We start from the raw sequence: 26163 nt of genomic DNA, 5'->3' as shown, positions 1-26163 counted from the left end.
ACCTGTTCGACACCTGCCCATTTCTCTCAACCAGGGCGCCAGCCTGACTGTCACATTCGTTAAGTTTTCCATTAACCCAGAAGTATGGTATTTGATACTTATCTTATATTTGTAACCTTAATTTTACCACCTAATATAATGTTCACATGTCGATTCCTGTATTAAAAGGTTTTTTGTTAGGAATAAACACAGAACATGTGTTCCCTAATTCCTGGGAGTACGTTTCTGCAGCTGTGCGTTAGACCATTAGATAATGCTTGTTGATTACGTTCGAATTTTTTATACACTTCCTCGTTTTTGGTTTGCTTTGGTCAGTCGGGTCCGAGAGATTCGTATTAAAATCTCTCAGTGTGATTGTGGATTCGTCTCTTTCTCCTTATAAGGCCAGATTTTGCTTCATGCTGTTAGGGTCTAGGTTGTCAGGTGCATATTGGTTCAGGATTTTTACATTTTCCTGATGAAGTGCGACTGTAATTATTGTGTAATGACTTTCTCATCCCTGCTGATACTTTTTACTTGAAGGCGTATTTAGGCTCATGGTAGCAATCGTGTGCATGTGTATCAGCTTTGTTCTGCTGCAGCTCACACGCCGGGCAGTTCACCTGTTTAAAGTGCACCATCCAGCTGTCTTTAGTGTGTGCGCAGAGTTGTGCCACCATCCGCACAAATAATTTTAGAACATTTTCCTCAGTCCAGAGAGAAACCCCACGCCCATCACTCTCCACGGCTTCTGCCGCCAGCCCCGGCGAACACCAGTCTGCGTTCTGCCTCTGTGGATGTGCCTATCCTGGACGTTCTGCGTAAATGGAAGCGTAAAGCGCGTGCCCTCGTGTGTCCGGCCTCTTCGACTCGACGCTTCGAGGCGTCGTGGCGCGGGGGACGCCGCTCGAATCAGCGCTGCATTTCTCGTCGTGGCGGAGCCGTGCCCCGGTGCGCGCGCACCCCGCCTTCCGCTCGCCCGTCCGCCCGTCGACGCCGTCCGGGTGGTTTCTAGTTCTCAGCTACCGTATCCGTTTGTGTGCACGTTTTTGAGCGGACGTAGGGTTTAGTGCTCCTGGGCGTGTACCTGGGAGCGGAATTGCCGGCTCGTGCGGTAACGCCGTGCTTGGTACTTTGAGCAACTGCCAGGCGTTTTCTGTAGCAGCCGCACCGTGTGACGGTCCCACCAACGTTGTGCGAGGGGCCCACTTCCTCCACACCCCGCCCCTGCTCGATGGCATCGGTCTTCTTGACGACGGGCATCCTAGTGGGCGAGAAGGGTCTCACGTGGTTTTGGTTTGTATTTCCCGTATGCATGAAGATGTTGAGTATCTTTTAATGTGTTTATGGGCCATTCGTATATCTTTATCGGGAACAAGTCTTTTCAGATCCTTATCGGACTGTTTGCCTTTTTGTTACTGAGTTGTGCTAGTTCTTCATAGATACGTGTATCTCATCAGAGGTATGATTCGCACGTGTTTTCTTCCATTCCTTTATAGTTTATCTGTGTAATAATGCTTTAGGTCTATCACTTGTGAACAGCATATGTTTTATTTTAAACTTCATCTTAGAATCTCTACCTTTTAGCTGTCGAGTTTAATCTCTTTACATTTATTGTAACGACAGCTAGCCGTTCGGATGAATTCCTACTGCCTCGTTTTCTGTTTTGTATTACCCTTGCCTTCGGTTCTTTTCCTCCTTGGCTGCCATCTCTTGGATTGATTAAATTTTAAGTTTTCTTTATATGTTCCTTTCCTCCTCGAGTCTTTTGGGAAGCTTATGGCCAGTTCCGTCGTAGCCTTCCAACTTCTCCGCGTGTGTCCTGAACGTAGTAAGAGCTGTAGCAGGTTCGGCTCTAAGCCAGTGTCGCTCCTCCTTCCCTGAGCCGTTGCCCAGCGCTTTAGTTTCGGTTTGATTTCATCCTCTACATGTGTCGTCATGCTTATCTCCGACTCTTTAGTCCTCGTTCAGACCCTCCCATGCGCTGAGCAGTTTGACGATCGCGCGCTTGTTCTTCGCGGCTCCGTTCGCCGGCCCGACGTACACCCCTGACTGGTGCTTTCGGCACATTCCCGTGATGGCTAATCGGGTGTCGTGTTCGCTTTACTCCTGGACGTGGTTCGGATTCGAGGTGGGCTGGGGTTCTCCCTGTCCCTCTGGAAGTGTGGCCGCTTTGTCTCCTGGCCTCCCTCGGGCCGCGGGGAAGGGCCGCCCCTCGGGCCGTCGCCGCGCGGGAAAGCTGCCTTTCCTAGCGCGGGAAGGTTCCTTGTCGGACGGCGCGTCCCTCTCGGGTGCCAGGCGCGCGCGCATAAGCGGAGGTTTTGCTTCCCGCGCCTGCAGCCGGGATTCTCCGCCGTTCGTCCGTCTCCGTCACAGTCGTTCCCTCTCGACACGCCGTCTTCGCTCCGCGTCGCTCCCCGGCGACCCTGTCACTCGTCGCGTGTGCGTGTGCATTCGCCCCGCACACGCGTGTCGCAGGCCTGCCGCGTGTCGGGGGCTGTCCAAGGCACCGAGGACACACAGCCAGGCGAGCGGCGCCTTCCCGTGGGGGTGGGATTCCGGCGGGGGCGACAGGCGGCCAGCCGTAAACGGAGCGTGTCTCGTTTGACGGCGGACTCCAGAGGCAGCGAGGAAACGAAGCGAGCGCAAGGTTAGCGAAAAGGTTAGCGAAAGTCGGGCCGACGTGTCTTTCACGCCTTGCACGTTCCCTCTCCCTCCGCAAGGCTCCTTGAGGCATCGTCCCGTCTAGCTTCAGGTTTCGCTTTCTTGGTCCAGCTGCTCTTAACCCACTCATCTGTGGTATTCTCTATGGCTGCCGGACAAATTATTGCCACCTTAGCGGCGTAAAGCCACACCCGCGTATTGGTTCGTGATTCTGTGGGCCAGAATCCTAGCACGGGGTGGCTGGGCTCTCTGCTCAGGGTCTCACGAGACTGAAATCAAGTTCTCGTCTGGAGGCTGGGGATATCCATCTCCATGTCCACTCCTCTTGTCGGCTGACCTCAGCTCCTTGGGGTCGGAGGACTGCGGTCTCGTCTCCTTGCTGGCTGTCACCGGGGGCTGTTCTCTGCACCTAGAAGCTGCCACGTTCTTGCTGTGGGTCCACTCCATCTTTAAGCCGGGAGTGGTACACCCAACCCCCTTCATGCTTTGAATAGCTGATGTCCTTCTCTGTGACCAGCCTGAAAAAATTCTGCTTTTAAAGGGCCGGTGTGATGAGGTCAGGGCCATCTGGATAAGAGTCCTCTTTTCAGGTCACCTGTGCCCCATTGTGTGACTCACCCAGGGGGTAGCACCCAGCATATCCAGTCTTGAGGACTGTGTGAGGCTCGTCTCCAGGGCCAGGGTGGCTTGGAGGACAACTTAGAAATCTGTAATGAAAGTGTTTAGAGTGTTAATGATTGTATGTTTCATTTCTACAAGTTTTATATGGCTTTTTCTAATTTCCTTTTTTTCCGCCTCGTCTTTTCCTGTGGATTCTCTTCCTGTTTCTCTGGTGGGTGGATAATTGTTTTCTAAGTTTTGGTTGGGTGCGTCTTCGTCGGGTTGGTTTTTGTCTGCGGGATCCCATGTCACCCGGGTCACGGGAGTGTCCCCGCCTTCCCCATTTCCGGAGGCCCAGGGCACAGCGTTCTCACTGGTGGTGTCGCTGGGCCGGGGCCAGTCTGTCTCTCGGCACTCCCTCTGCGGGGGTGGACACGGGCTTCGCGTTGGGTTTGGAGCCCTCGCCGGGCACGTAGCACCCCCAGGTTTCACGCAGGAGCCGTGCTTCGTGAGTGTGGCCGGGGGCCCGCGCAAGGAATTTCCCGTCTTCCGCAGAGGGCTCAGTGGCTGGAGGTGACGGTTTAATTCCAGTTCTCTGCGTCCCTGGGGATGGAGGCCTCATCCCGCCTGTCTGTGTGTTGAGACCTGCCCGATCCCTGACCTGCTGCCGGCTTATGCTTCTCGAGCTTTTACTTTCCCTTCGTTTATGGCACCTGACAAAACGTTTCCTTTTCTTCCTGGGAGCTCGCGCTTGCGTCGTGCAGGGCGAAGGTTTGCCTGACATTTCCGGTATTCGTAAGAGGGGTTTTGTGCTAACGAAGGCCTACCGCGTTGCCACAACTTGGGGTTTTCGCGGGGTTGGGAGGATTTCAAGTCTGTGCCTTGGGGGCTTTGATGGGAAGGGTGCAGCTAGGCCGGGGACGAAAGGGGAAGGGTGAGCCGATGGCGGGCGGGTGGGGGTGCCTGTGCCCCCGCCCTGCCTCCCCAGAGGAGCTCTCCTTGGTGGCACCTGTTGGACTCTTGAGCGAAGTGGTGGCTAGGGTTTTGTGCGTGGCTAAAGCGGAGCTGGAAAGCCACCAGCCCAGGCTCCCCTGCCCACCCCCATGCACACCCTTTGTCGTGCAGAGGAAGCGCTTCCTGAGAAGGAGAAGATTCTGGACAAGCTGGAGCTAAGCTTGATTCACGGCAGAGGGGATGACGGCGACTTCAGGCCAGGTTTGGGGCTCTCGCGTGTGCTCTGTCCTGTGTCCTTTGTCTCTTGGGGGCGCCACCTGGGCCACGTTGGGCCTCCCGCAGCCTCCTGGGCACCATTCCCTCGGCCCTAAGCTCCAATTGGAGCTGGTGGGTGGGGACCTGGACTCGCTAGTCCTTCAGGGGACAGAACCCCTTCCTCCCTCCTGACCCCTCCTGCGGCCTGGCCACCACCGGGAGGAAGGAGAGCTGGCTGTCGAGCTTCGCCCGGAGCATTTGGGGCGCAGCTGGAAGCCTCATGTGCTTCTGGGCCCTGGAATGTTCTGGAGCAGCCGCTCTCTGCTCAGACTCCTAAAGCGGCTCTGCCTTCCTTAAACATAAGCCACGCTTCTCACGGTGCTCTCCCCTCGTCCCCAGGGCCCCTGGCTTGGTGCGCAAGGGGCACCTGGGCCGGGAGCCAGCCCCGCCTGCCCGGGTGGAGCGAGGGGGCTGCTGGTTTGTCTGCTTAACATCCCCGGAGGATGGGGAGATGTGTTTCCCCTCGCCTCTGGGTCCCCAGAGCTTGCCGAGAGGGGCCCCTCGGCGGTGCCTTTCAGATGCATAAATGAATGTGGGTCCGTCTTCCCACAGATGACACCAAAGCGGAGGAGAAGGAGCCCATTGAAACACAGCAAAATGGAGACAAAGAGGAAGACGAAGAGGGGAAGAAGGAAGACAAGAGTGGGAAGTTCAAATTCATGTTCAACATTGCAGATGGTGGCTTCACAGGTATTGGAGGAGGGCGACAGGCAGAGACCTGCGGTGGTTGGTGTCACAGGCTTCCTGTTAGTGTGGGTCCTTGGAATCTGGGCTGGTGGTTATTTTATACTAAAGTGTGAATGGTTGACGAGAGTTCATTGTGTACCTTTTCCTAGTAACACTGGAACACTGACCCTCCAGGGGTGGGAAGATGGTAGGTAGTGAGAGAGAGGCTTTCCTGGGCCCGCCTAGGGACTGGGGAGGCGCCTCATTCTGCTCCCGCTGGCTGACTTCCTAGAGCTGCACACACTGTGGCAGAATGAGGAACGTGCTGCTGTGTCCTCGGGGAAAATCTACGACATCTGGCACCGGCGCCATGACTACTGGCTGCTGGCGGGCATCGTGACGTATCCTTGGCCAACCCAGGCTGGGCAGGACCCTGGCGTGTTCCTCTGTGGCCCTCGGGGAGGGATGTGGGCCTGTGGGATGAGGAGCCAGGAGCCAGTGCTCCTGACCAGGTGCCAAGACCCGTTCCTGTTGATGATGATGGTGATGGTGACCATAGTAGAGGCTCGTCCCTTTACCCTCAATACTCACTCTAACCTCACAGCAGCTTTCCAAGAGGGACACCACTCCTCCTCTATTATACAGAGGAAGAAACATGCTCAGAGAGGCCAAGTGACTTGCCCAGGACACACAGCTAAAATGTCACAACCCATCCATCTGACTCCCCAACCAATGCTCCCAACTCCTACATAATGACACCTCCCTTTAATGACACCTGAAGAGTGCTTCACTGTTCACAACGGCTTTCATTCATTCATTCATTCATCCATCCATCCATTCATTCAGTCACTCATTCAATCTTCAGTTCAGTCCTTATTGATCACCTGCCATGTGCCAGGCATGGAGGGTGCAGCTGCGAACAAACAGAACAGCCCCAAACCCCTGCCGCCTTGGAGCTCACGTTCTACGGAGGATAGGCGGCCGACGCCCTAAGTTAGCAAAGTGTGGGGTTCGATGGGTGTGATAGAGCGGGGGCAGGGAGAAGGGACCTTTGGGGGTGGGGCTGCATTTCCAGTGGGATGGTCAGGGAAGGTGGCATTTGAGCACAGACCTCCGAGAAGCAAGGAGAGGGCCACACAGTTACCCCGGAGAGCCCCCCCAGCAAAGGTGGCCTTCACGACGGCCTTGAGTGTGGCTGGCTGTTATCACGGGAGGCGGAGTGTTGTGGGTGGGGGTTGGCAGCCCGGTCCTCAAGGGGCCAGAGTGGATTTTCAGGCTTTGCGGAGTAGCTGTAGATAGTGTAAACCAGTGAGCGTGGCCGTGTTACAATAAAACTTTATTTACAAAGGCAGGTGGTGGGCCACAGTCATGAAGGCTAAGGTACTGGGGCCAGGCTGCCTGGGTTCCAGTCCTGACTGTGGGCCTTTGGGCAGGGTGGCTGTACCGTGTCTCCTGTTCCCTCTGAGAGTTTTAGGGGAGGACTCTTTCTCGTGCGTCCCCCGCTTCCGGCGGCCATCAACCCTTGGCCTGCAGCCGCATCACCCCAATTGCTGTCTCCGTTTCACGGGGCCTTCCTCCCTGGTGCCCGAGTGTCTGTGTCCAAGTTTCCTCTTACGAGGCCACCAGTCGCTGGGTCAGGGCCCGCCCTGACCCCGTATGAGCCGTTCTTAACGCGCACCCTTTTAAAGACCCCACTTCCCAACGAGGTCAGTCACAGGTACCGAGCTTCAGACGTGGACGTATTTCCCCACCTTGCCTCCGCCTGGGTCGCAGGGGTGGAGGTAACCGTCTGAAGCCTCAGTGCCCCGTCTGGGCCCCTGCGGGTGCCTCTTAGAGTCTGCAGATTGTTGCATCGTCGTCATTGGCACGCACATCCTGCCGCCACGGTGAACGACTTGCCCGAGGGTGCCCAGTCAGGGCTCCGGCCCTGGGCTGGCCCCCCGCCCCCCGCGCCCTGGCCAGGTTTGCCCTTGACGGAGGCCCAGGCACGGCTACGCCCGCTGGCAGGACATCCAGAACGACCCGAGGTACGTGATCCTCAACGAGCCCTTCAAGTCTGAGGTGCACAAGGGCAACTACCTGGAGATGAAGAACAAGTTCCTGGCCCGCAGGTTCAAGGTCAGTCTCCGGCAAGCCTGGGGCGATGGCGGCTGCGGGCAGCACCCCGCTCCCCGGATATATCTGCAGCTGGGCCAGGCTGTCCCCGAAGAGGAGTCATTTAGTCAGTCAATTAATGGGGTGCCGGGTCCTGGCCCTGGGTCAGGCCCCACTGGCTGGCTGATAGGTGCAGAGAATCCAGCTGGGTGAGGCTCCAGGGGGCGGCCAGGGTCAGGTTCAGCTGGACTTCTGGGTGGGGACGTGTCCTCTCTCCTTTCTGCTGAGAGCCTCGGCCTGGGCGGGTGCCCAGGAGAAGGGGCCAGGCCGACGCTCAGCCCCCCGCCGCCCTTCCCCCAGCTGCTGGAGCAGGCGCTGGTCATTGAGGAGCAGCTCCGGAGGGCCGCGTACCTCAACATGACCCAGGACCCCAACCACCCAGCCATGGCCCTCAACGCCCGCCTGGCTGAGGTGGAGTGCCTTGCCGAGAGCCACCAGCACCTGTCCAAGGAGTCCCTCGCTGGGAACAAGCCTGCCAATGCTGTCCTGCACAAGGGTGAGCAGACCACTGCCTGGGGTCAGCCCGCCTGCCTGCTTCCTGCCCGGTGGCCCCTTGGCCGTGGACGAGGGCACAAATGAGGACATGCGACCGGAGACAGAGTGTTGGGGGGCAGAGCCCCCTGGCCGGGATGGCACAGTCCACCGTCCGGTCCCTCAAGCCCTGACAATATGCTTTAAATACATTCTCTCTACGGTCCTGGGAATTCTCTCAGGCGCGAGGCTTGTTATCCTGTGTTAAAGCCTGGACGTCGAGCTCAGGGAGGTGGCCGTCATTGCCAGCCGCCCCCGTGCAGACCTCTGCCCCTCGTGCTGTGGAGGGACACGGGGAGGGACCCCCTGGCCTTGCAGGCCCCTGCTGTCTGGGAGATGTCGCCCGAGGCCACTCTGCCTGCGAGGCCCCCGCCTTGTCCCCAGCGGTGGTCAGGAACCGCAGGCCTCCCTGTGGGCCTGGAGGGAAGCCCGGCTGGCTCAGATTCTGGCCCCCTCTGCGGCCCACAGGCCCCTGGGGGCGGCCGTTTGGGAAACCCCGTTCTCCCCCCCAGGCGGCAGCTGTGTTCGCAGGCCAGGAGGGCAGGGTGAGAGCGCCCCCTGGTGCCCGCTGCCCGCGGCATGTGGTAACCCACCCTGTAGATGAGGGCCCACCTGAGCCGCCAGCTCCTCCCCGTCCCTAACCCCTCCTCACTCTCCCCTCCCTCCTCCCCTGCCCTCTCCCTCCTCTCTCCCTTCTCCTCCCCTCCTCCCCTCCTCCCCCTCCTCCTCCCTCCTCCTCCCTCCTCACCGCCCCCTCTTCCCTCCTCCCCCTCCCCTCCTCCCCTCTCCCTCCTCCCATCCCCTCCCCTCCTCCCCTCCTCCCCCCTCCTCCCCTCCCTCCTCACCCGCCCCCTCTTCCCTCCTCCCCCTCCCCTCCTTCCCCTCCCCTCCCCCTCCTCCCATCCCCTCCCCTCCTCCCCTCCCCTCCCCCTCCTCCCCTCTCGCCATCCCCCCTCCCCTCCTCCCCTCCCCCTCCCCTCCTCCCCGTCCTCCCATCCCCTCCCCCTCCTCCCCTCCCCTCCCCCTCCTGCCCTCCCCCTCCCTCCCGCAGTCTTGAACCAGCTGGAGGAGCTGCTGAGTGACATGAAGGCGGACGTGACGCGCCTGCCCTCCATGCTGTCCCGCATCCCCCCGGTGGCCGCCCGCCTCCAGATGTCGGAGCGCAGCATCCTGAGCCGCCTGACCAACCGAGCGGGCGACCCCACCATCCAGCAGGTCAGCTTCTGCCCGCAGGCCCTGGGCCCGAGTGCCCCTCGCGCACGTCCTGGGTGCCCCTGGCTGGGGCCCGGGTCGCGGCGTGGGCCTGCCCACCACCTTTAAACCTGAGTGCTTGCCTCCAGGGCGCTTTCGGCTCCTCCCAGATGTACAACAACAACTTTGGGCCCAACTTCCGGGGCCCTGGACCGGGAGGGATTGTCAACTACAACCAGATGCCCCTGGGCCCCTATGTGACCGGTAGGTGCCCGTCTGCCCCGGGCAGCATGCACAGGGGCGCCCCGGCCGCCTCGCCCGCTCGCCGCCGCCCTGGGCGAGCTGAGGTGTTCTCTCCCTGACAGATATCTAGCCGTCCCCGTGACTTCCCTCTGGTGCAGCGTTCCTGCCCGGCTGAGGTGAGGCCCCTCTGGGTGCCCCGGTGTCCTTCGTCCCTTCCTTGGCTCTGCAAGTCGGGCCTGGCCGGAACCAGCCTCGGCCCATGCGCTCGACTCACGCCCCTCAGCGTTGGGGTCTTCACTGCCTTCTGGGGCTCCGAGGGTCTCTCCCACTTGTCTGGAGCCCCTTGCCCCAGCCCCCGCTGCCCTGGGGGCCGTCCTGGGGCCGGTGTGTGTGCCCGGGTTTCCAGATACTTCCCTGAGAGGCCAGGGGGCAGGACACAAAGGGGGGGCCCTTGGGGCGTGCTCCTGTGTGTGCACACGTGCCCGTGGGAGTGAGCCAGGGGCCGCCACCTCCAGCTGGGGACTCTGCCGCCACTGTCCTGCTGGGTAGCAGGTGCCTGGGACGTCGTCACCCCTCGCATCACCCCCAGGCCCTGCCCAGGACCAGGAGGGCGGCTCAGGGTTGGAGGGGTTAAATGTTCCCGGCTAGGAGAGGGAAGCTTGTTCCCCCAAATCTGCCATTTCACCCCAGCTCCCACTGAGCCCTGTCTGGGCTTCAGGGCTTCAGGGTGGAGGTGTGGGAGGGGAGGGTGACCGGACTGGCCGCACCCGCCTCCTGCCCCGGCTGCCACTTCCTCCGGCGGTGCTGTCTGGCATTCCGGGTGGGACCTTGGCCCGTCCTGCAGCGTGAGGCTGGGGGGCCTTGGCCAGGGAGCCCCCGTGATTGCGGCTGCCTGTGATGAGCAGGGGTGAGGCGGCTGCAGGGTTTGGGGTGCTCCCTGACCACCCGCCTGCATAACCCGTGATCTGCCTCTTGCAGCCACACCTGCCGGGTCACCTGCCCGACCCCCACAGGAGAGAAAAGCTACCGCCTTTTTAGGAGGCATCGTCACCTTGGCACAGAAGGGAACCCAAGTACTGCCACCGCCGAGGGGACGGGGCCCGGCCCGGCGGGGCCGGAGCCCAGAAGTGCCACCTCATCGTAACCCAAGTGTTCCACACAGCGTCACGCCCACGCCACACGGGCTGTGCCCTGGGCCACCTTCGCCAGATGACTTCTTAGAGGAGATTTCGTTTATTTGTCCATCTTTTGCACTTTTCCTATTGAAGACTTGAACAAGTTTGTCTTGTTGAAGTTGAGTGACATCTGAAGGGGTCTAACCCGAAGCGCCACGTCTGTCTGTCCACGGGCCCCCGACAGACGGACGCCCGGAAGCCCTGCTGCCGCCCGGGCGCTGGGCACGCAGGGAGGATGCAGCGTGCGCCCCAGAGCCCCGCCCTGTCCCGTCTGTGCTGCCCCTGCTGAGTGGGGCCCCCCAGGGCCAGGTGCGGGGGGCAGGTGCCCGGCTGGATGGTGGAGACCTGGCTGGTGCCCGGGGCGGGGTGGGGCGGCTTCCCCACCCCGTTTCAGCTAGGGCTGGAGACCACCGGGGTCGTGCGGTCGGTCTCCTTGGGGGAGGGGCTGCGTTGGCACCGGTGGCGGCCTGTGGCCACTGCCCTGTGTGGCCCCCGCAGCGTGGGCTCCTGGGAGCGGAGGCGAGGCCTGTGTGCGTCGTGGCGTGGGGGCCGTCCGTGGGGGCCGTCCGTGGGGCCTTCGGGTGTGGTTTCGGGCAAGTGGTGGTCAGTGTCTCTGCAGAGGTCACAGCGGCATCGAAGGTGGCCCAGGAGCCCTTGGCCTTGCCCTGTGCCCTAGGAGATCTGTCACACCCATCTCCAGGCACACACTTGCCCCTGGGGGCTCGTGGGCTGCAGATATGGGGAAACCAGGCAGCCCCGGAGCCCGGACGTACGCTGTCCCGTCCGCGCAGAGCCCTCGATCCAGGCACCTGCCACCCAGGGCGGGGCCAGAGCTGCCCTCGCTGTGTCCTCGGATGGCCTGGGCAGAGCTCCGCCGGGGGGCAGGGGGCTGGACCTGAGGGCCCCTCCAGCCCACCCGCGGGAGCCTCCCAGGCTTCCTACCTTGTGTCCCGCCAGGAGCACTGGCCCTCGCCCTCGGCCAGGCGTGGGCGTCGGGGGCAGCGGCCCGGGCTTGGGCCTGTCGTGTCTCACGCCCCCTCTGGCCCCAGCTCAGCCCCAGAGGGATTGCTGAGCCTTGGGCTTCCTGGGGAGTGGCTCTGGGTAAGAATTCTGTTTGAACAGTGGACAAGCTGTGCCTGGGGTTGGGGGTGCCAGGAGGGGCTCGGGCTCGGCTCCCTGGGCCAGGACTGGAGCTAGGATTGGTGACTCATCTTGGGGACAGTTAGGTGACTGACCAGCCCTCATAGAGCCCCAGATGTCCTCATCTGTAAATGGCTCACTCTAAACCCTGGAGGGCTGGCCCCTTCCATCTCGGTGGCCCCCCACTCCACCTTGATCAAATCTCTAAGGCCGAACCAGCCCTGGCGTTTCGGATGGGTGGAGCGGGGAGTGTCCTGGGGCGGGGCACCCAGGTGCGGCAGGGTCCCCCGCGAAGGCGGGTCAGCCCCGGCCACTTCGGTGCACGTGCGTGTGTGCCCCCTGGTCAGTGCGGCCCCGTGTAGGCTCCTGACTCAGGCCACAGGCAGGGCGACAGTCACGAGCCCCCTCTAGCCAGGGCCTGGAGACGCCCTCCTCCCAGACCGTGGTCATCCCCGTGGTTGGCCTTGCTGGGCACAGTGCCGGCCTTGCCTGGACGCAGTGGGCGGTCTCGAGTGTCAGGCTGGGAGGCACATGGCGGCAGGACAGGGGTCTGCTCTCCCCGCTCCCACCCAAGGGCCTGCGGTCCCTCCCCTTCCAACCCCTTGTCCCCAGGGAGCCTGTCTTTGTCCCCACCATCCCCACGCCCTTCCCAGGCCCCGCCAGGCTCCCCTCTGCCATTCTCCTCGCCATGCCAAGGCCGAGCGCTGCTGGTCCCGGGAAGGGTCGTGGACAGCTGGGGAGCGGGTTTCTGGTTGACTGGTTTGGGAGAGGAAAAAGGATCTTCAGAATGTTTTCTCCTTGGTTTATCCGTTATCTCCCAGCAGCGGCGGTGGGTGGGGGTGCCCACTGTCTGCGGCATCTTCAGGCTGGGTTTGGTTTTTGCTGCTGGCAGAACGAGGGTTGTCGTGTGCAAGCGGAATCCCAAAGCGCCAGCCCGCAGTTTCGTTTGCAGCCACGTTATTATTTGAACCAGTGCCGAGCAGGCTTTCTGTTGAACCACCTTTGGGCCATGGTCTTCGAAGGCATTACCTCCTGGGCTCCCGGGTGGCGTGGGGAGTTCGGGCTGGAGCGGCCGTGTCCGCAAGGCCCCCCACTCGCACGCGCCTGCCATCTGCCACGGAAGCGCACCCCGCCATGCTGTGAGGGCCCCCGCCCTGCAGGCCGCCTACAGACATTCCTTTGTTTTCTACAAATTATGGCCAAGGTCCTGCTGATACCCACGGCTGGTGCAGACGCCACCCTCCAGCTCGTCGGAGCCCCCCGAGGGTCCGCTGGGGCCTCCCCTGCCCAAGGTGGGGGCCGGCCGAGTCTGGCGCCAGTACGACCTGTAGCCCTCGTTCCCAGGTGTCAGGTCTTGGGGCGCTGGTGTAGGAGGTGGGCTCGGGGACCCGGGAGCAGGCAGCCCGGAGCGTGGTGGCGGGGCAGGGCTCTCGGGGGGAGGACGCAGGGGCTGAGACCGGGCCTGCTCGCAGCCTAGGGTGCACCCCGCACCCGTGGCTGTCCTGTGCCTGCCGCCGTCTCGGGCAAGGGAGCTGGCTCCAGCCCCATTTTATACTTCTGGAAGTTTACAGGTTGTGGTATATCAGCCCAAAGTCATTTGCGTTGTGTTTTGGATTTTTTTCTTAGTTTTCAGATTTTTTTTTTTAAACAAAGTATTTTTTTAGGTGTGATAACCCAGAAAGGGCCTGTTGGGCGCGTGTGTGTGTCCCGAGCCCCTGACATCGCGGTGGGAGCCTGAGCCTGAGTCCGGAGATGAGGGAGGGGTCCCACTCCCCGAGTCACAGTGGGGAGTATGACGGCGTGGACCCCCGCCCGGGGACCGCCCCAGGCCAGCCAAGGGGCTGGGGGTGCTTCGGGCAAGTTGGAGGGTCCCGGTAGTGGGGGGGGCCAGCTTGGGGGGGGCCGGAGCTTTGGAAGCCGAGCCCCTGTAAGTGCGGACTTGTCCCCCCCTCGGGAGGACGCTAGGGACACCCCGACAGAGCCTGTCACTGACACGATCCCCTTCGCTTTGTACTGTGTGTATGTCTTGGTTTTCTGTGTTTTAATAAATCCTTTGGGAAAGGACGGAATCTGAGTGTTTTCCTGAAATTCTCACTGAGCTGGGGAGGGGGGTGCAGGCTGGGGGTGGGGGAGGACTGCAGTGGGAACGGGGTGTTGGAGAAGACCTGGCCCCACGGGGTGAGGGGCTAGCTGGGGAGGGGCACCCCAAGAAGGACTGTGTAGGGGTGGCACCTACTTCTCCCACCCACACCCGTAAACACACGCCCTGTTGCCTCAGACAAACACTGAGCTCCGAGTGACAGCCTGCCTGCGGCCCTCCTCGGACCCCGCCTGTCCCCAGAGGGCACAGCAGCCTCCCAGCGACCTGAGAGACCTGAGAACGTGTTGGGGGCACTCCCACTCCTCAGTCACGGGGGAGAGACGGGGTTGGGGTGGGGTCTTGGTCCTCAATCTTTGCCTCTGCTCCGGGGTCCATCTCTCCCAACCCACCCTTGGCCCCAGGCTCAGGATTCGGGGGGGCCCCCGTCTGCGGAATGGTGGCCGCCTCCTCCCTTCCCCGCTGCCCCCCGCCCCGGCCCTGACCTGGGGCGCCGTGTGCCTGGAAATGAGGGGAGCAGGAGGCTGAGGACCCTACGGGCTTGGCCTTTATTTTGTCATTCCATAAATACGGGGCCTGTGTCTCGGCCGAGCGTCTGGAAGCGCGAGGCGGACGGCGGTCTCGCCTGCGGACGGACCGAGTGCGGTGGGCGGAGGAGCCACGGCCGTTGGGAAGAAGAAGGAAGGACGCGTTATTTACAAGATGGACGAGAACAGCAGACGGAGCGCAGCCTGTCGCCTCTCGGACCTTGGCCTTGACCTTGGCTTTGACCGCAGATGTGGGACGAGAAACGGAGGGGGAAGGCTGACCCAGCCCTGCCCCCCCGAACCAGGCCTCGTTCCTGGACCAGGTACTCCGCCGGGCCTCCCGGGACAAATTCTGCTTCAAGGCGAGGGCGAGAGGCTGGAGGTGGGATTGGAGGGGGGCGGCTGGCTCCGAACCCGTGCTGGGGCCCTGCGCCCCGCTCCTTGGGGCCCACTCTGCCCAGCGCTTCCCTCTCCAGGCCCTGACTGCCCTGGGCTTCCATCTACCTTCCTCCCCACCATCCCAGCCCCCTCCTGACTTGGACCCTCCCCAGGGAAAGACGTCCTCCCTGCAGCGGGTGCGGAAGAAGAGGACACCTCGGAGCTGGGCCGAGGACGGAGCCCCGGGGCCCGGGCTGCTGGGTCCTGGCACTGGCCGTTCGGGCTTGGCCGAGCGCAACCCTGGGGCTCCTCGTGCCCCTGTTTGGCACACTCGTGGCCGGAAGGGGCTCAGCCTTCCCCAGTGTGGCTCACCTGGGCCGTGGCCCCGCCTCCTTGGGCCCCACTGCAAGTCCTGGCCCCTTTTCATGGGGGTGGAGGGGACCGAACCACGATCCCCAGTGAGGGGTGGGCCTGGGCCAAAACGCCCCCCACAGGGCCTCCCGCCTCACGGGGCACCCCCACCTGCGTGATGGGGAGCGGCTGAAGGCCAGGCACCTCCGCCCCACACCCACGGGGCGAAGCCTGTAGGGAGCCAGGTGGGGAAGACCCCAACGGGCAGGTCTACGCCAGGGAAGGTTCCAGACTCCAGGGTCGGCACAAAGGTCAGGAGAGGAGAGGGCTGCTCCCCCACCCCCTGCCTCTGCAGCGTCCTCGGAGCCGACTTCCTTGGCCTCGGCCGGGCCAGGACTGGTGGCAGGCCCCCCGAGGACGGCGGGAGGAGCCTCTCCGAAAGCAGCGCTGTGCCTGCCTACCGGGTGAGCGTGAGCGGGCGGGGCGCCCAGCGTGGGTGGGCGCGTCTGTAGGGCCCGGCTCCCGCCCCCGCCCGCGCGGCCCGCAAAGGCCGTGGTCCCGCTGCGGACGGCGGGGGCTGCAGCTCCTGGCCGCAGCTGTCCCCTGCCGGTCCCACCCCTCCGGTGCGGGCGGGGGCTGCAGAGGGTCTGACCGTGTAGTCCGTTCCGGGCTGGGGGGCGGCGCGATGGACGCATGACCAACCCGAGCTCTCCTTACTCTTCACGGGGGCTGGGGGGATCCTGGGGGTGGCCCGGCTGCCCGTCTGCCCGGGTCGCAAGCTCCGCGCACACAGACACTGAGCACCCCGAGGAAGCGCACCTCGACGCACCCGATCGAGGCCTCGCAAGGGGCGCCTCTCCCGGGCGAGGCTCCTGGGGCCTTTTCCTGCATTGCGGGGGAATGCTGCCGGGCATGCAGCCCCTGGCCTCGGGGAAGCAGTAAAGACCACCCCAGGGACCCTCCCTCACTGAGATCTAAGCATGTTCTCTGTAGAGCCCAAGGCCACCACCCTGGGCCGAGCAGAGGCGCCACCCGCTCCTGAGAGTGGTCAGCGGCCATAGTCCAGCTAAGCGTGCATGACCTCGCGGCCTTCCGGGGCAAGGTCAGAGGGGCAGCGGACCAGGTACCTGGCAGGGAGGGCAGGTGGGGCCCTGGGGGGCCCGGGCTGGAGCCTGCTCCACCAGACCCCCCGCCGAGCGCTCCAAGCAGCTCCGACACGAGACTCGTCCACGGCGTGCAGGGAGCAAGATGGTGGGGCGAAGAGCTTGAAATCAGACCCCCAAACTTTTTATGGGTCCCAAATTGCGGAGCTAGTCCCCCTGGATTCCTGGGAAAGTACCCGGAACCCTTGGCCTGAGGGAGACCCCAACGTCCAGGGCCCTGGAAACGGGGACAGGAAGACCAGACCTGGTCCGAGATTTTAAAAGCGTCCCTCTGGACACTTAAACGCACCAGGGGGCGGCTCTCGGCAGAGGACAGGACAGCCCTGCCTGCCCCCGCCCCGACTGGTCCGGCCTGGCGGGACTCGAGGAGTCTCGGAGAAGGGCCCCGGCTGGGACTAGTCGCGGTGGTTTCTTCGCAGAGGACAAGTAGAGGCTGCAGGCGAGAATGTTCTAATGACCAAGGCCGTCTCCTCAGGATGATGTGGGTCCCTCGAGGCAGAGGATGGTGTGTGCGGAGACCTTCGAGATGTCTTCCTGACGAAGTCTGGGTGCCTTGTTTTCTTTTTGACGCAAACCACACTCTTGGCTTCGAAACAGCGTAAGCGAGCGGCGGGGAACAGAGAGACTGGGAGGGGAGCGGAAGGTGTCCTGGCCAGCGGTGGGGCTTCTTAGGACCTGTAGTCCTTTTTGCTGTAGGGTTTATTGCCCAAAATACTATCGATCTCGTGGATAATGGAAGACGACAGTTTGGGAAGGACCTGTGTGTGACAAGAACGCATGAGAGTCCCAGCAAGACTGGCCCAGGCCGGTCCTGCCCTCAGCGCATTCAGCTCCAGCTCGAAGCGGAGGGGGGGCCTGCCCTGGCTTATACGCTGCCCCTCAAACTCCAGAGTGTTCCAGAATCTTCCGGGAGGCATGAGATGCAGACTGCAGGCCCCGAAGCCTGATTTCTACACCCCCAAAGAGCTTTTCCCAGCCTTTCCTACTTCGCCCTCTCGGGTGACAAGAACCCAGGGGCCGTCTGTGACTCACTGACTCTCACGCCCCACCATCCGAACTCCCAGGGGACGCCCACTGCTCCCATCTCCGCCTCAGTCCCCACCCCCACCCCGTTGCCGTCACCTCCGAGCACATCTCCCTGCCTCTCCTGCCCCCCAGTCCTCCCTCAGAGGGACAGGAGCCAGAGGGACACTTTCAAAACCTAAGTTAGACCATGCCCCTCCTCTGCTCAGAATCGCATGGCTGCCACCTCGCTCCCAGTCATCACCGAAATCCCCAGAGGGCTTGCAGTGTCCTGTAGGGTCCACCTGGCTCCCGCCCAGCCCTCTGCTGGCCCCTGGCCTGGTGCTTGCCGTGGGCATTCTCCCAAGTCTTTGCAGGGCCCGCCCTCCACCCTGCACCCCCGACCCCCAGCCTGCAAGCCTCTGCTCACATGCCACTTCCTCCCCAAGCCCACTCTGGCGGCCTCTTCGCCCTGGGCCCACAGCCCGCCCTTCCGTCTGCCCCGCCGGACACCCCCACCTTGCTCTGCTGTTTTCCATAGAGCTTGTCTGACACAGACTCTAATTTTCTTAATTCTCGAATTTACTGTTTACAGTCCATTCTGGCTGGAATGCCAGCTCTTCCGGAGCAGGGCTTGTTGGTGGCTCACCGATGGAGCCCAGGTACCTAGGATGGTGCCTGGCACGTAGTAGGTGCTCAACAAGTATGTGCTGGACAGATGACTGATGGGCCCCTGAGCTCTGCTCAAGGGCCCGGGCGGCCTAGCACCTGGCAGGAAGCCCCGCTCACCTGTATTGCTCCGATGTTCTCCATCAGCTGGTCCGCACTGGAAGCACCCAGGAGCACGGAGCTGACCCCCTCGTTCCTCAGGCACCAGGCTGGGGGGCAGCGAGACCAGAGGTGAGGGGGACGCACCACTGCGGGGGGCCCTTCCGGTTCTGCCCTGCCCCTCGCTGGGCCAGAGACGCCCAGCCTCTGGGTCTGGGGGCTCAGGGTGCCTAGGACCGGGCCTGGCAAGCCCAGGGCTTAGTGGTGCTGGGGGAGGTCGCTGGGGGAGGCCTGGCAGAGCGCCCCCGTGTGGAGAGGTGGCCCCAGCGCTCGGAGACCGCCATCCTCTTCCCGAGGATGTGGTCCTCCCATTACCCATGACTGGCTGACTGAGGCGGCCGCGCAGGCGTCAGGACTCCCGACATGTCCCAACCCCGCCCCCGCCCCGCTCCTCGCCCGGTCACCTATGGCCAGCTGCGGGAGGGTGCAGCCCAGGCGCTCCGCGATGGCCTGCAGCTCCTTCAGCTTGGCCTGCTGCCGGCGGCCCTCCTCACTCAGGATCTTGTCCTTTAGCCACTGGTAGCCCTGGTCGGGGGAGGGGGAGAGCACAGCGCACAGGTGAGGGCGGGTCACCTGGACCTCTGTATGCAGAGGGCTGTTTCTTCCAGGACTTTCTCCTCAAACAGCAGCTCTCATCCCCACTTGGAGACAGGGCAGCAGCCCCCCGCCCCCGCCCCCAGCCTGCCCATGGCCGCCGTGGGCACAGGCGGAAGCGTGGGACCTGCTGCACTCTGACCCCAAGTCTGCGGGGAGCTGAGGCAGGGCCCCTGAGCCGCGACAGGGAGGTGGGCGTGCTGACTTTCCCTCCTCCCAGGAGACCCCGCACCCCGGGGTGGCGCGCTGCTGCCTCAGGCCCAGCTCTGGGAAGGCGCTGTCTCCCCATCCCGCCCCGGGGTTGCCTCCCAGAGGCTCCCCGGCCTCGTTTTCAGGGTTGGGGAGGAGTGAGGGAGGGCTAGACATGCTGTCCTTGAACCCGGGGCCAGGGTTTCCGGGGCCGGATCTGCCCTGGCCCGGGCAGGCCTTGCCCTGCCCGCTCCTCGTCCCCCGCACCCTGCATTCACGGGGCCCTGCTTGAGTCGCATCCCCAGAGGGACTCCGCTGCCCCCAGCCCGGAGCTCTCAGCGCGCATGTCTGTGGGGGAGGGGCATCCCAGAGGCGCGTGCGGACCCCGCTGGGGCTGCGAAGGCTGGACTGCGGCAGGGGCGCAGGGACGCGGTGGCGGCGCCTGTGGTGGCGCCGGCAGGAGCGGAGCGGCCTCTTCACCCGGGGCCTATCCCATGGGTGGGCAGCGCTTCTAGCCATGGGCTCAGGCCAGCAGGGGCTGCCGGTGGCTTGGCCCGGAACCACCCCGCAGACAGGGGCCCAGGGAAGCCCCGCCCAGCGCCATGGCCACCTGCGCCAAGGCCTCGGCTCTCCAAAACTGCGCGTCCCCTGCCCGTCCCCTCCCCTAGCCCAGGGGCCGGCCTCTCCTTTACCTTCAAGGAGGCTCTGGAGTAGGGCGGGATGCCACTGTCGTACTTTCCGGACACGATGCCGCAGGCCAGCGGGGACCAGGTCATGGCGCCCACTCCTGGGAGAGGAAAGCCAGGCTGGGTCAAGGCCAGGTCAAGGCCCTGGGCCCCGGGGCCTGGGGGGCGGGGCGGAAGGGCGAGGGGCGGGGCGGGAGGCGGGGCGGCGGCGGCGCCCACCGATCTTGTGGAAGAGCTCGGGCAGCTGCACCTCCACCTTCTCGCGCTGGAACATGTGGTACTCCGCCTGCTCGCAGATGGGCGGGATCAGGTTGAACTGCCGGGCCACGGAGTAGGCCTCCTGCGGGTGCAAAGGGGGCTCGGTGGTCCCTGCCCGTCAGCGGGTCTGGGGACCTCCTGGGAAGCAGGGAGGAGACGCAAACGCATCCCCAGGGAAGGGCTGGGCTGCCTGCCCCTCCCGGCTCCCGGCTTCCCTGGGGGCCTGGGAAAGGGTCTGGGGTGTCCGGCCGAGGGTGATGGGATTGACAGGGGAGCACACCCACGAGTGAGACTTGGGTTCCGGCACTTTCTGGCTGGGAGGCTTTGGGCAAGAGGCTCAAGCCCCCGTGCCTCAGTTTCCCCATCTGTCGTGACAGTCGAATGAGCCGGTGGCATTCGCAGCCCCCACAACAGTGCCTGCGGGCTGCACGGTTACTGTTTTTATCACGATGGTCACTCCGGGGCCCGGGGCTTGGGACGACAGCGGTGGCAGAATACGCTAGGTCAGGAGCCAGAGTGGCTGGCATCGGCCCCTTTCCGGAACTTGCCACCCAAAGGCCGCCACGGGGCAGGCCAGATGAGCTAAGGTGGGGCGGAGGTCTGCGGACAGAGCCCTGGGAAGCCCTGTCGGCCAGCCCGGTGGGGGGGGCCCCTCCCCTCAGCCGCAGACTCGGCCTTCTCAGCTGTAAAGCGGGGAGAAGATGCTGTTGGCTTCAGGCAGCTCCAGGAAGATGCCGGATTCTCATTAACATCAAAGCTGAGCAATGCCAGGGGCCGCTAGGGTTGTGTTTAACTCGGGACGAAAATCCTGCTTAATTTCTTGGATGGACTGGAAACCTGGGGCTCACCACGGGAGAACCCCCTTCCAGGGGTGCCAGGATATGGGATTCTGGGAGGTGGGGCACACAGACAAGCCCCACCCAGTGCTGAAGCCCTGACAGCCACACGTCACAGTTATCTGTGCGATCGGAACCGGCCAGGAACCTGGGAGCTGGATCCACAGAGTGGGGGCAGGGAGCCCGCGCCCGCGGACACACACACGCACACATACGCACGCACACGCGCACACGGGAGTCGCCGTACCATGATCTCCATGGAGCTCCAGCGTGACGTGCCCCAGTACATGGCCATCCCCTGGTTGATGACGTGGGTCATGGCACGCACGGTCTCTGTCATGAGAGAAGGGGAAATCGCAGGTGGGGGGGGTGGCCGGGGGCCTGGGGCCCAGCCTGGGGACATTCTGCAAATGCGGGCGGGGCGCCAGGAGCAGGCAGAGGGCGCTGCGAAGGTGTCTTGCAAGCAGTGTACTTCCTGGCTCCGAAGTCGTGCGGCAGGGGGTCACTGGGATGACAGGAAACAGTGAACCCCAGACCCAAGAAGCTGGTCTTGAAAACCATTTTCCTGAATAGTTACAGGTCATACAGAATCCTTGAAGAACGGGCTATGGGTGGACTGGGGGGTTTCTGTGGCAGATTAGAGGGACGAGGGGAGGGGAGACCGAGGAATGGCATTCTAGACTCGGAGAGGGGTAGTTCTCCAGTCCCAGACCCAGACCCCGATGGTCAGGGAGAACCAGGTACGGACAAGGTTATAATCAGACTGGCTCAAGGAGCAGGAAGCAGACACACATGTTGCCTGTTTCCGGTCTGCTGCTTTGGGCTATTCCTGATTCTCGGTGGCATCTGGGAACTGTAGGGGGAGGCGACGATGGCATCTGTAGGGGCGACGGGCATGGTGTGGGGGGCCCTGGGTGGCACCGGAGGTGGGGGCGGCAGGCTGGATCTCGCTTCACGTCCAGGGGAGCCGGAATACATGGACAGCCCCGCTTGGGCCAGGCAGCCCGTGCCCAGGCTGAAGAGGGTCCCCCCAGCACGGGACAGCAGTGGCGTCTGCTCCCAGGACAATGGGGGTGTGGGCGCCCTCCTATGAAGGGTCACAGTGCGCATGTGCTCTGAACACTGGACCGGTGAGAACTGCAGTGTCCTGAGGACCACACCACTGAAACCCCGGGCCTGCCTTTTAGATCGGAGAGAAGCCCCGCCCCCTGGCCTTTACAGTAGATTCTTCCTAGGACTCTAGAAAGTTTTCGAGAAATAAAGATCTGTTGCATAGTTCCCTCCTAGGCTGTTTCAGCCTCACGAGGATGTCGTGGTTTTTAAAACAGAACTTGGCCCTGAATTTTTAAATTTCCAATGCCTCTTAGCTTTGGGGGGGTGAGGGCTGCTCCCCTAGATTTCTCCCAGGCCCCATACAGTGCTTGCAAGTTTGGCTGCCCAAGGCCATGTGGGGAGTAGAATTGGAGAACAAGTGTTTCTAAAACAAAGCATGACGTGGACCCTCGCCCGAGGTCCCCTGGGGCTCCTGGGGTGGTGGTCTCAGCGGGTTCACCCAGGACTCCTGAAAAGTCACGCCTGGGCTTCCACGCCTGCCCTGCCCTCTCCTTCCTTCCAAGGTCAGGGACTGGGCTCCTCTCGCCCGTCCCAGGGAGGAGGGCTGGCTGGTGGGGGGGGGGGGAGCCCGAGGACCCTGGGACTGGCCATGGGCCGCTCCTTTAATGCCGACACCATTCGCTGAGAACAGTGCCTGGTTAGGGTCTCGCCGGGGGTCTTGGGGAGATAGCTGCCCACACCCTGGCCCGGCTTTTCTCGTCGGGTTCTTTAGAAACACCCGTGGGGACACCTGTGGTTTAGAAACACTGTTGGGGACACCTGTGGCTGTGCAGCGTCACTGCCCGATTAGTCAGCCAAGGCGCAGGCCCGCATGCTGGAGAGGGAAGCCGAGGGCACCCCGTCCGCCAGCCTGGCCCCTCGTGTGGCCCTCGGGGGACGGGGGGCCGGCACGAGGCACTGCAGCGCACCTTTCATGCAGGGAGGGGGTCCCCTGGCACCTGGGGGACAAGGCCGCGGCGGGAGCCTGCGGCTGGCCTCAGAGCGGGGGGTGGGGTCCTGGGCAAAGGCTCCTGCGTTCCCCGAGGGTCCCGGGCAGTGGCAAGCTGGGCATGGAGCTCACGCCCAGGAGTGCGGCACTCTGCACCTCTGCCCAAGCGTGAGGCCGGTGGCCCCAGAAACAGGACAGTTGGGGACAACTGCCCTTCACCGCAATATTGAACGCTGTGGGACCGAGAGGGGAGGGCCGGATCCCGCGGCTGCCGCCAGCCCCGTGGCGTCTCCTGCCGTGTCACGAACGACACACGGAGGTGTCAGGTGGCAGCGCCGGCTGGTAGGCAGACTTGTCCTTGTGGGACGCAGCCCAGTTCCCAGGGCGGCCAAGGCCTGCCCTCGGCGTGGGGGTCCGGGCACCCCTCAGCTTCAGGGCGGGAGAGACCGAGCAGGGCCACAGGTTGTCCTGGGTCTTGTGTCTCCCAGGGGGAGAATGACTGCATTTCAGTGGCAAGATCTGGCCACACGGCATGGGGTGAGAGTGGCAGGTGGCCCAGCCCGCCCGGGGATGCGAGCACCCCCTTCCCCCCGCCGGGACGCCCATGGAGGAGCCAGCGTGCTCTGGACGGGGCGGCTGGACCTGGGGCTTACTGCTTTTGGCCGAGGTGGGAGCTTAGCGAGTACGAACTATGAGAAGCACAGAGACGTGTTGGGGCCGCATGTTCTGGGGTCCCCGATGTGTTCACTCTGGTGGGAACCCGGTCTCCCCCAGCCCCCTCCCAGGCCATCAGGCTCAAGGTTTCAGGCGCCGATCACAGCATCCCCAATTCAAGAGAAGGCCCCGGCAGACAGCCGGCCGGCCCCTGAAGGTCACAGCAATGCCAGGCGGGGAGGGGCCATGCGCACGGGAGGACGGGAGGAGTGGAAGGGCAGCGCGGCCTGGGCAGGGGGCTGTCCCTCCACTTGCGACATGTTCTCAGAGGGCACTCGTTTTCCCCGTGTGCATTTTATGAAGAAGTTTGTCATCGGGGGAAAGAGTCGTGTAAATAAAATCACTGTCTCATAAAATGCAGCTTGGACACAGAAGTCAATAGTCGGGCCAAGGGTACTGTGTACCTTCTATGATGAATGTCCTGGACTTGGAGGAACTAAATGGGTCCCCTGGTGATAAAAGAAAGATTTAAAGAGACCAGAGTTTATAGCTGTGGGAACACGGGAGGCGTGGTATGACGAAGGGCACGGGAAGGGGGCACAAATCACTTTGCAGGATACTCGCTTTGTTAGAACACACGCGCACGCGCACGCACGCACGCACGCACCCGCGACAGTACATATACGTGTATATGTGTGTGTGTGTGTGTATACACACACATATATAAATAAGTGAAAAACATAACTCAAACACAACTTAATCTTCCAAGTCTTTGAAGCACAAAAGCACAAATGAGAAGCCGCCGGAAGCAAGAATTCGGGAGAGACGGGAGGGCCGGAGGTGGCGGGAGTTGGAAGAATAAATACGCGCCCCGGAAACCAAAACCGCTTTTCAGAGCCCTGTGTGCTTTTTCCCTGCCAAGTAACGCTTTTTCCCTCAGAGCGAAAGACCCGGAATGATTGAAGGGGAGGAAGCAGTGGCAACAAGTCGTCACGTTGTAATTTCATTTAGCTACAAAATATTAACAGCTGAGAGGGGAGAAGGACCTCAGAACTCTAAACCCAGGAGGGGCATGAAACCGGGTGTGGACCAGGCGCGGACCCAGAGCAAGGACGGGGCCTCAGTCTGGAGGCGTCAGGGTGCACCCGGGGCAGGGGGACGGCAGAGGCTGAGCCCAGGCTCTCCTCGCCTGCCCACCCCTGCCCCACACCGGGAAGGCTGGTCCTCCCCTCCCCCCTGGCCTGGGTGCCCGGCCTGGGGGCCTGTGCTGGTGGCCACCAGAGCCTCAGGTTCAGAACCTTCCGTGCTTGGGGAATGGCGCCGGGCCCAGCCAGCGAGTGGACAACCTACCTTCCATGGGGGTGTTGGGGTCCGGGCGGTTGGCAAACACCACGTCCACATATTCCAGCTGTAGCCGCTCCAGGGAGGCCTTCAGACCTGGGGGAGGAGTTGGGAGGGACCGTCACCATCTTCACAGACTTTTCTGGGCCCTTAGAAAGGAAAGGGATGAGGCCCCTGGCACTGGGAGTCGGCAGAGAGCAGGGAGGCACATACGGACGAGTAACACCCAGGGTCGCCCAAGGCCAGGTGGAAGAGGGGGCGCACCGCCAAGGGGACTTCTGCCCATTCCAGAGGACTCGGGGGATCCCCAGGCCGAAGGCCCTGTAACTGAATGAAGGGGGGCCCTGCTCTGCTCCCGGGGGCCCAGGGAAGAGGCTGGGAGGGCCAGGCTGGCGCGGATGGAGAGCCGCACGGTGCCGGCCACGCCCGAGGCCGGTGGGGTCTGAGACGCACGAGGCATGGACCGGTGCCTGGCAGCGGTTCGGGACAGAGCCGCAGAGTGGGGTGCGGGGCTGGGGGGTGGCAGGGGGCGGGCGGGGAGGCCGAAGCTGCTCGCAGGTGGAGGCGGGCGGGGTCACCTCACGAAAATGAACAGGGATGGAAAAAGCAGGAAGGCGGTGAAAACGCAGGACCAGCGAGACGCCCCAGCTGACCCACCTCCCGCGCGCCGAGCCTGGGGCTGCGCGTGCGACACCCACCCTCTCCTGGGTCTGCCCGGTTCCCAGTGACCCCACGGCGCCGATTCTACAGACGATGCCTCAGAGGCTTGGGGACCGACGTCCCTTGCTCATGGTCACCCAGTCAGCGCCGATGGGAACCCGGGCCTGTCTGCATCTCCCCCAGACAGCACTGCCCATCCGAGGACGACGCTGGCCCCTGCCCCCTCCCTCAGGCCGCGGAGGGCCTGGGTGGGAGGAGAAGGTCGCGCCGGCGCCCTGGGTGTCCCCGGGCGTAGGGCCCTGGGCCGGGCCACCGCTGGGGCTGGGGCGCTGCGCTTCCCTGGCTGCTGCACCTGGAGAGGATGCTGTGGGGTCAGGGGCCGCGTGGGGTCGGGGGCCGCGTGGGGCCGGGGCCGCCTCACCTTCTATTATGTGCTTCCTGGAGAGGCCCCTCTCCGTCTCCGCTCTGAAAAACAGGCCACAGCGCGTGTGATGTCGCGAGCAGTTTTGGGGAAAATGTTTATGATGCAAATGCTAGGCAAAAAAAAGTGGGTCAGCACTGCTGCGTGTGGTCTTGCTGCACCCTGGGATGAAACCGTGAGGTGGGGGTGCACTCACACAGGCCGGGAGCAGGCCCGGGCTGCATCCCGGGGGTGGGGGGTGGTGAGCATGGAGGCTTCTGTTTCCTAATTCGCTCTTCTCCTTGGCCTGGACTTTTTTAAGCTTAAGAAGGAGTCATGTTTATAATTTCTATGAAGCTGGTTTTGTCCAGTCCCAGGGAGGATGTGGGGCCGGCCACCTGGAGGCCGGCAGGGGTGTTTGTTCTATGGCCTAAGGAAGGTGGAGTGGTTTGGACAGTTCACAGATTTTCTGTGTTTTCCGGAATTTTTAGGATGTCACTTTTGCAATCAGAAAAACAAAAACAAAACCAAAAATACCCGTGAAA

At 62.9% G+C, this 26163-nt stretch overlaps 2 protein-coding genes across 8 annotated transcripts in view; one reads left to right on the top strand and one right to left on the bottom strand.

Moving 5' to 3' along the window:
- CHD5 (chromodomain helicase DNA binding protein 5) overlaps positions 1 to 13676 on the top strand; it is a 57206-nt gene extending 43530 nt beyond the window's left edge. For 2 of the 3 annotated variants that reach the window (XM_036227970.1, XM_036227972.1), the window contains 9 exons: positions 4369 to 4458; positions 5065 to 5202; positions 5471 to 5579; positions 7164 to 7296; positions 7633 to 7828; positions 8915 to 9078; positions 9204 to 9318; positions 9420 to 9473; positions 10276 to 10457. In XM_036227970.1, the coding sequence (XP_036083863.1) occupies positions 4369 to 4458; positions 5065 to 5202; positions 5471 to 5579; positions 7164 to 7296; positions 7633 to 7828; positions 8915 to 9078; positions 9204 to 9318; positions 9420 to 9427 (953 nt within the window). In that variant the 3' untranslated portion in view covers positions 9428 to 9473; positions 10276 to 10457. Of the gene's footprint in view, positions 1 to 4368; positions 4459 to 5064; positions 5203 to 5470; positions 5580 to 7163; positions 7297 to 7632; positions 7829 to 8914; positions 9079 to 9203; positions 9319 to 9419; positions 9474 to 10275 lie in introns of all 3 variants that reach the window. The other variant, XM_016165322.2, reaches the window with a different exon arrangement.
- A 563-nt stretch (positions 13677 to 14239) lies between these two features.
- The window catches only part of KCNAB2 (potassium voltage-gated channel subfamily A regulatory beta subunit 2), a 73672-nt gene continuing 61748 nt past the window's right edge, over positions 14240 to 26163 (bottom strand). For all 5 annotated transcript variants that reach the window (XM_016165324.2, XM_016165328.2, XM_016165325.2 and 2 more), the window contains 8 exons: positions 25640 to 25683; positions 24568 to 24654; positions 20770 to 20855; positions 19648 to 19768; positions 19435 to 19529; positions 18364 to 18484; positions 17921 to 18009; positions 14240 to 16887 (listed from right to left, as the gene is read on the bottom strand). In XM_016165324.2, the coding sequence (XP_016020810.1) occupies positions 16798 to 16887; positions 17921 to 18009; positions 18364 to 18484; positions 19435 to 19529; positions 19648 to 19768; positions 20770 to 20855; positions 24568 to 24654; positions 25640 to 25683 (733 nt within the window). In that variant the 3' untranslated portion in view covers positions 14240 to 16797. The remainder of the gene's footprint in view (positions 16888 to 17920; positions 18010 to 18363; positions 18485 to 19434; positions 19530 to 19647; positions 19769 to 20769; positions 20856 to 24567; positions 24655 to 25639; positions 25684 to 26163) is intronic.

This window comes from Rousettus aegyptiacus, unplaced genomic scaffold (assembly GCF_014176215.1).
Source record: "Rousettus aegyptiacus isolate mRouAeg1 unplaced genomic scaffold, mRouAeg1.p scaffold_m13_p_1, whole genome shotgun sequence".
Taxonomy (NCBI): domain Eukaryota; kingdom Metazoa; phylum Chordata; class Mammalia; order Chiroptera; family Pteropodidae; genus Rousettus; species Rousettus aegyptiacus.
Note: the sequence above shows the minus strand (reverse complement) of the source record. Positions and strands in the feature narration are given on the sequence as shown.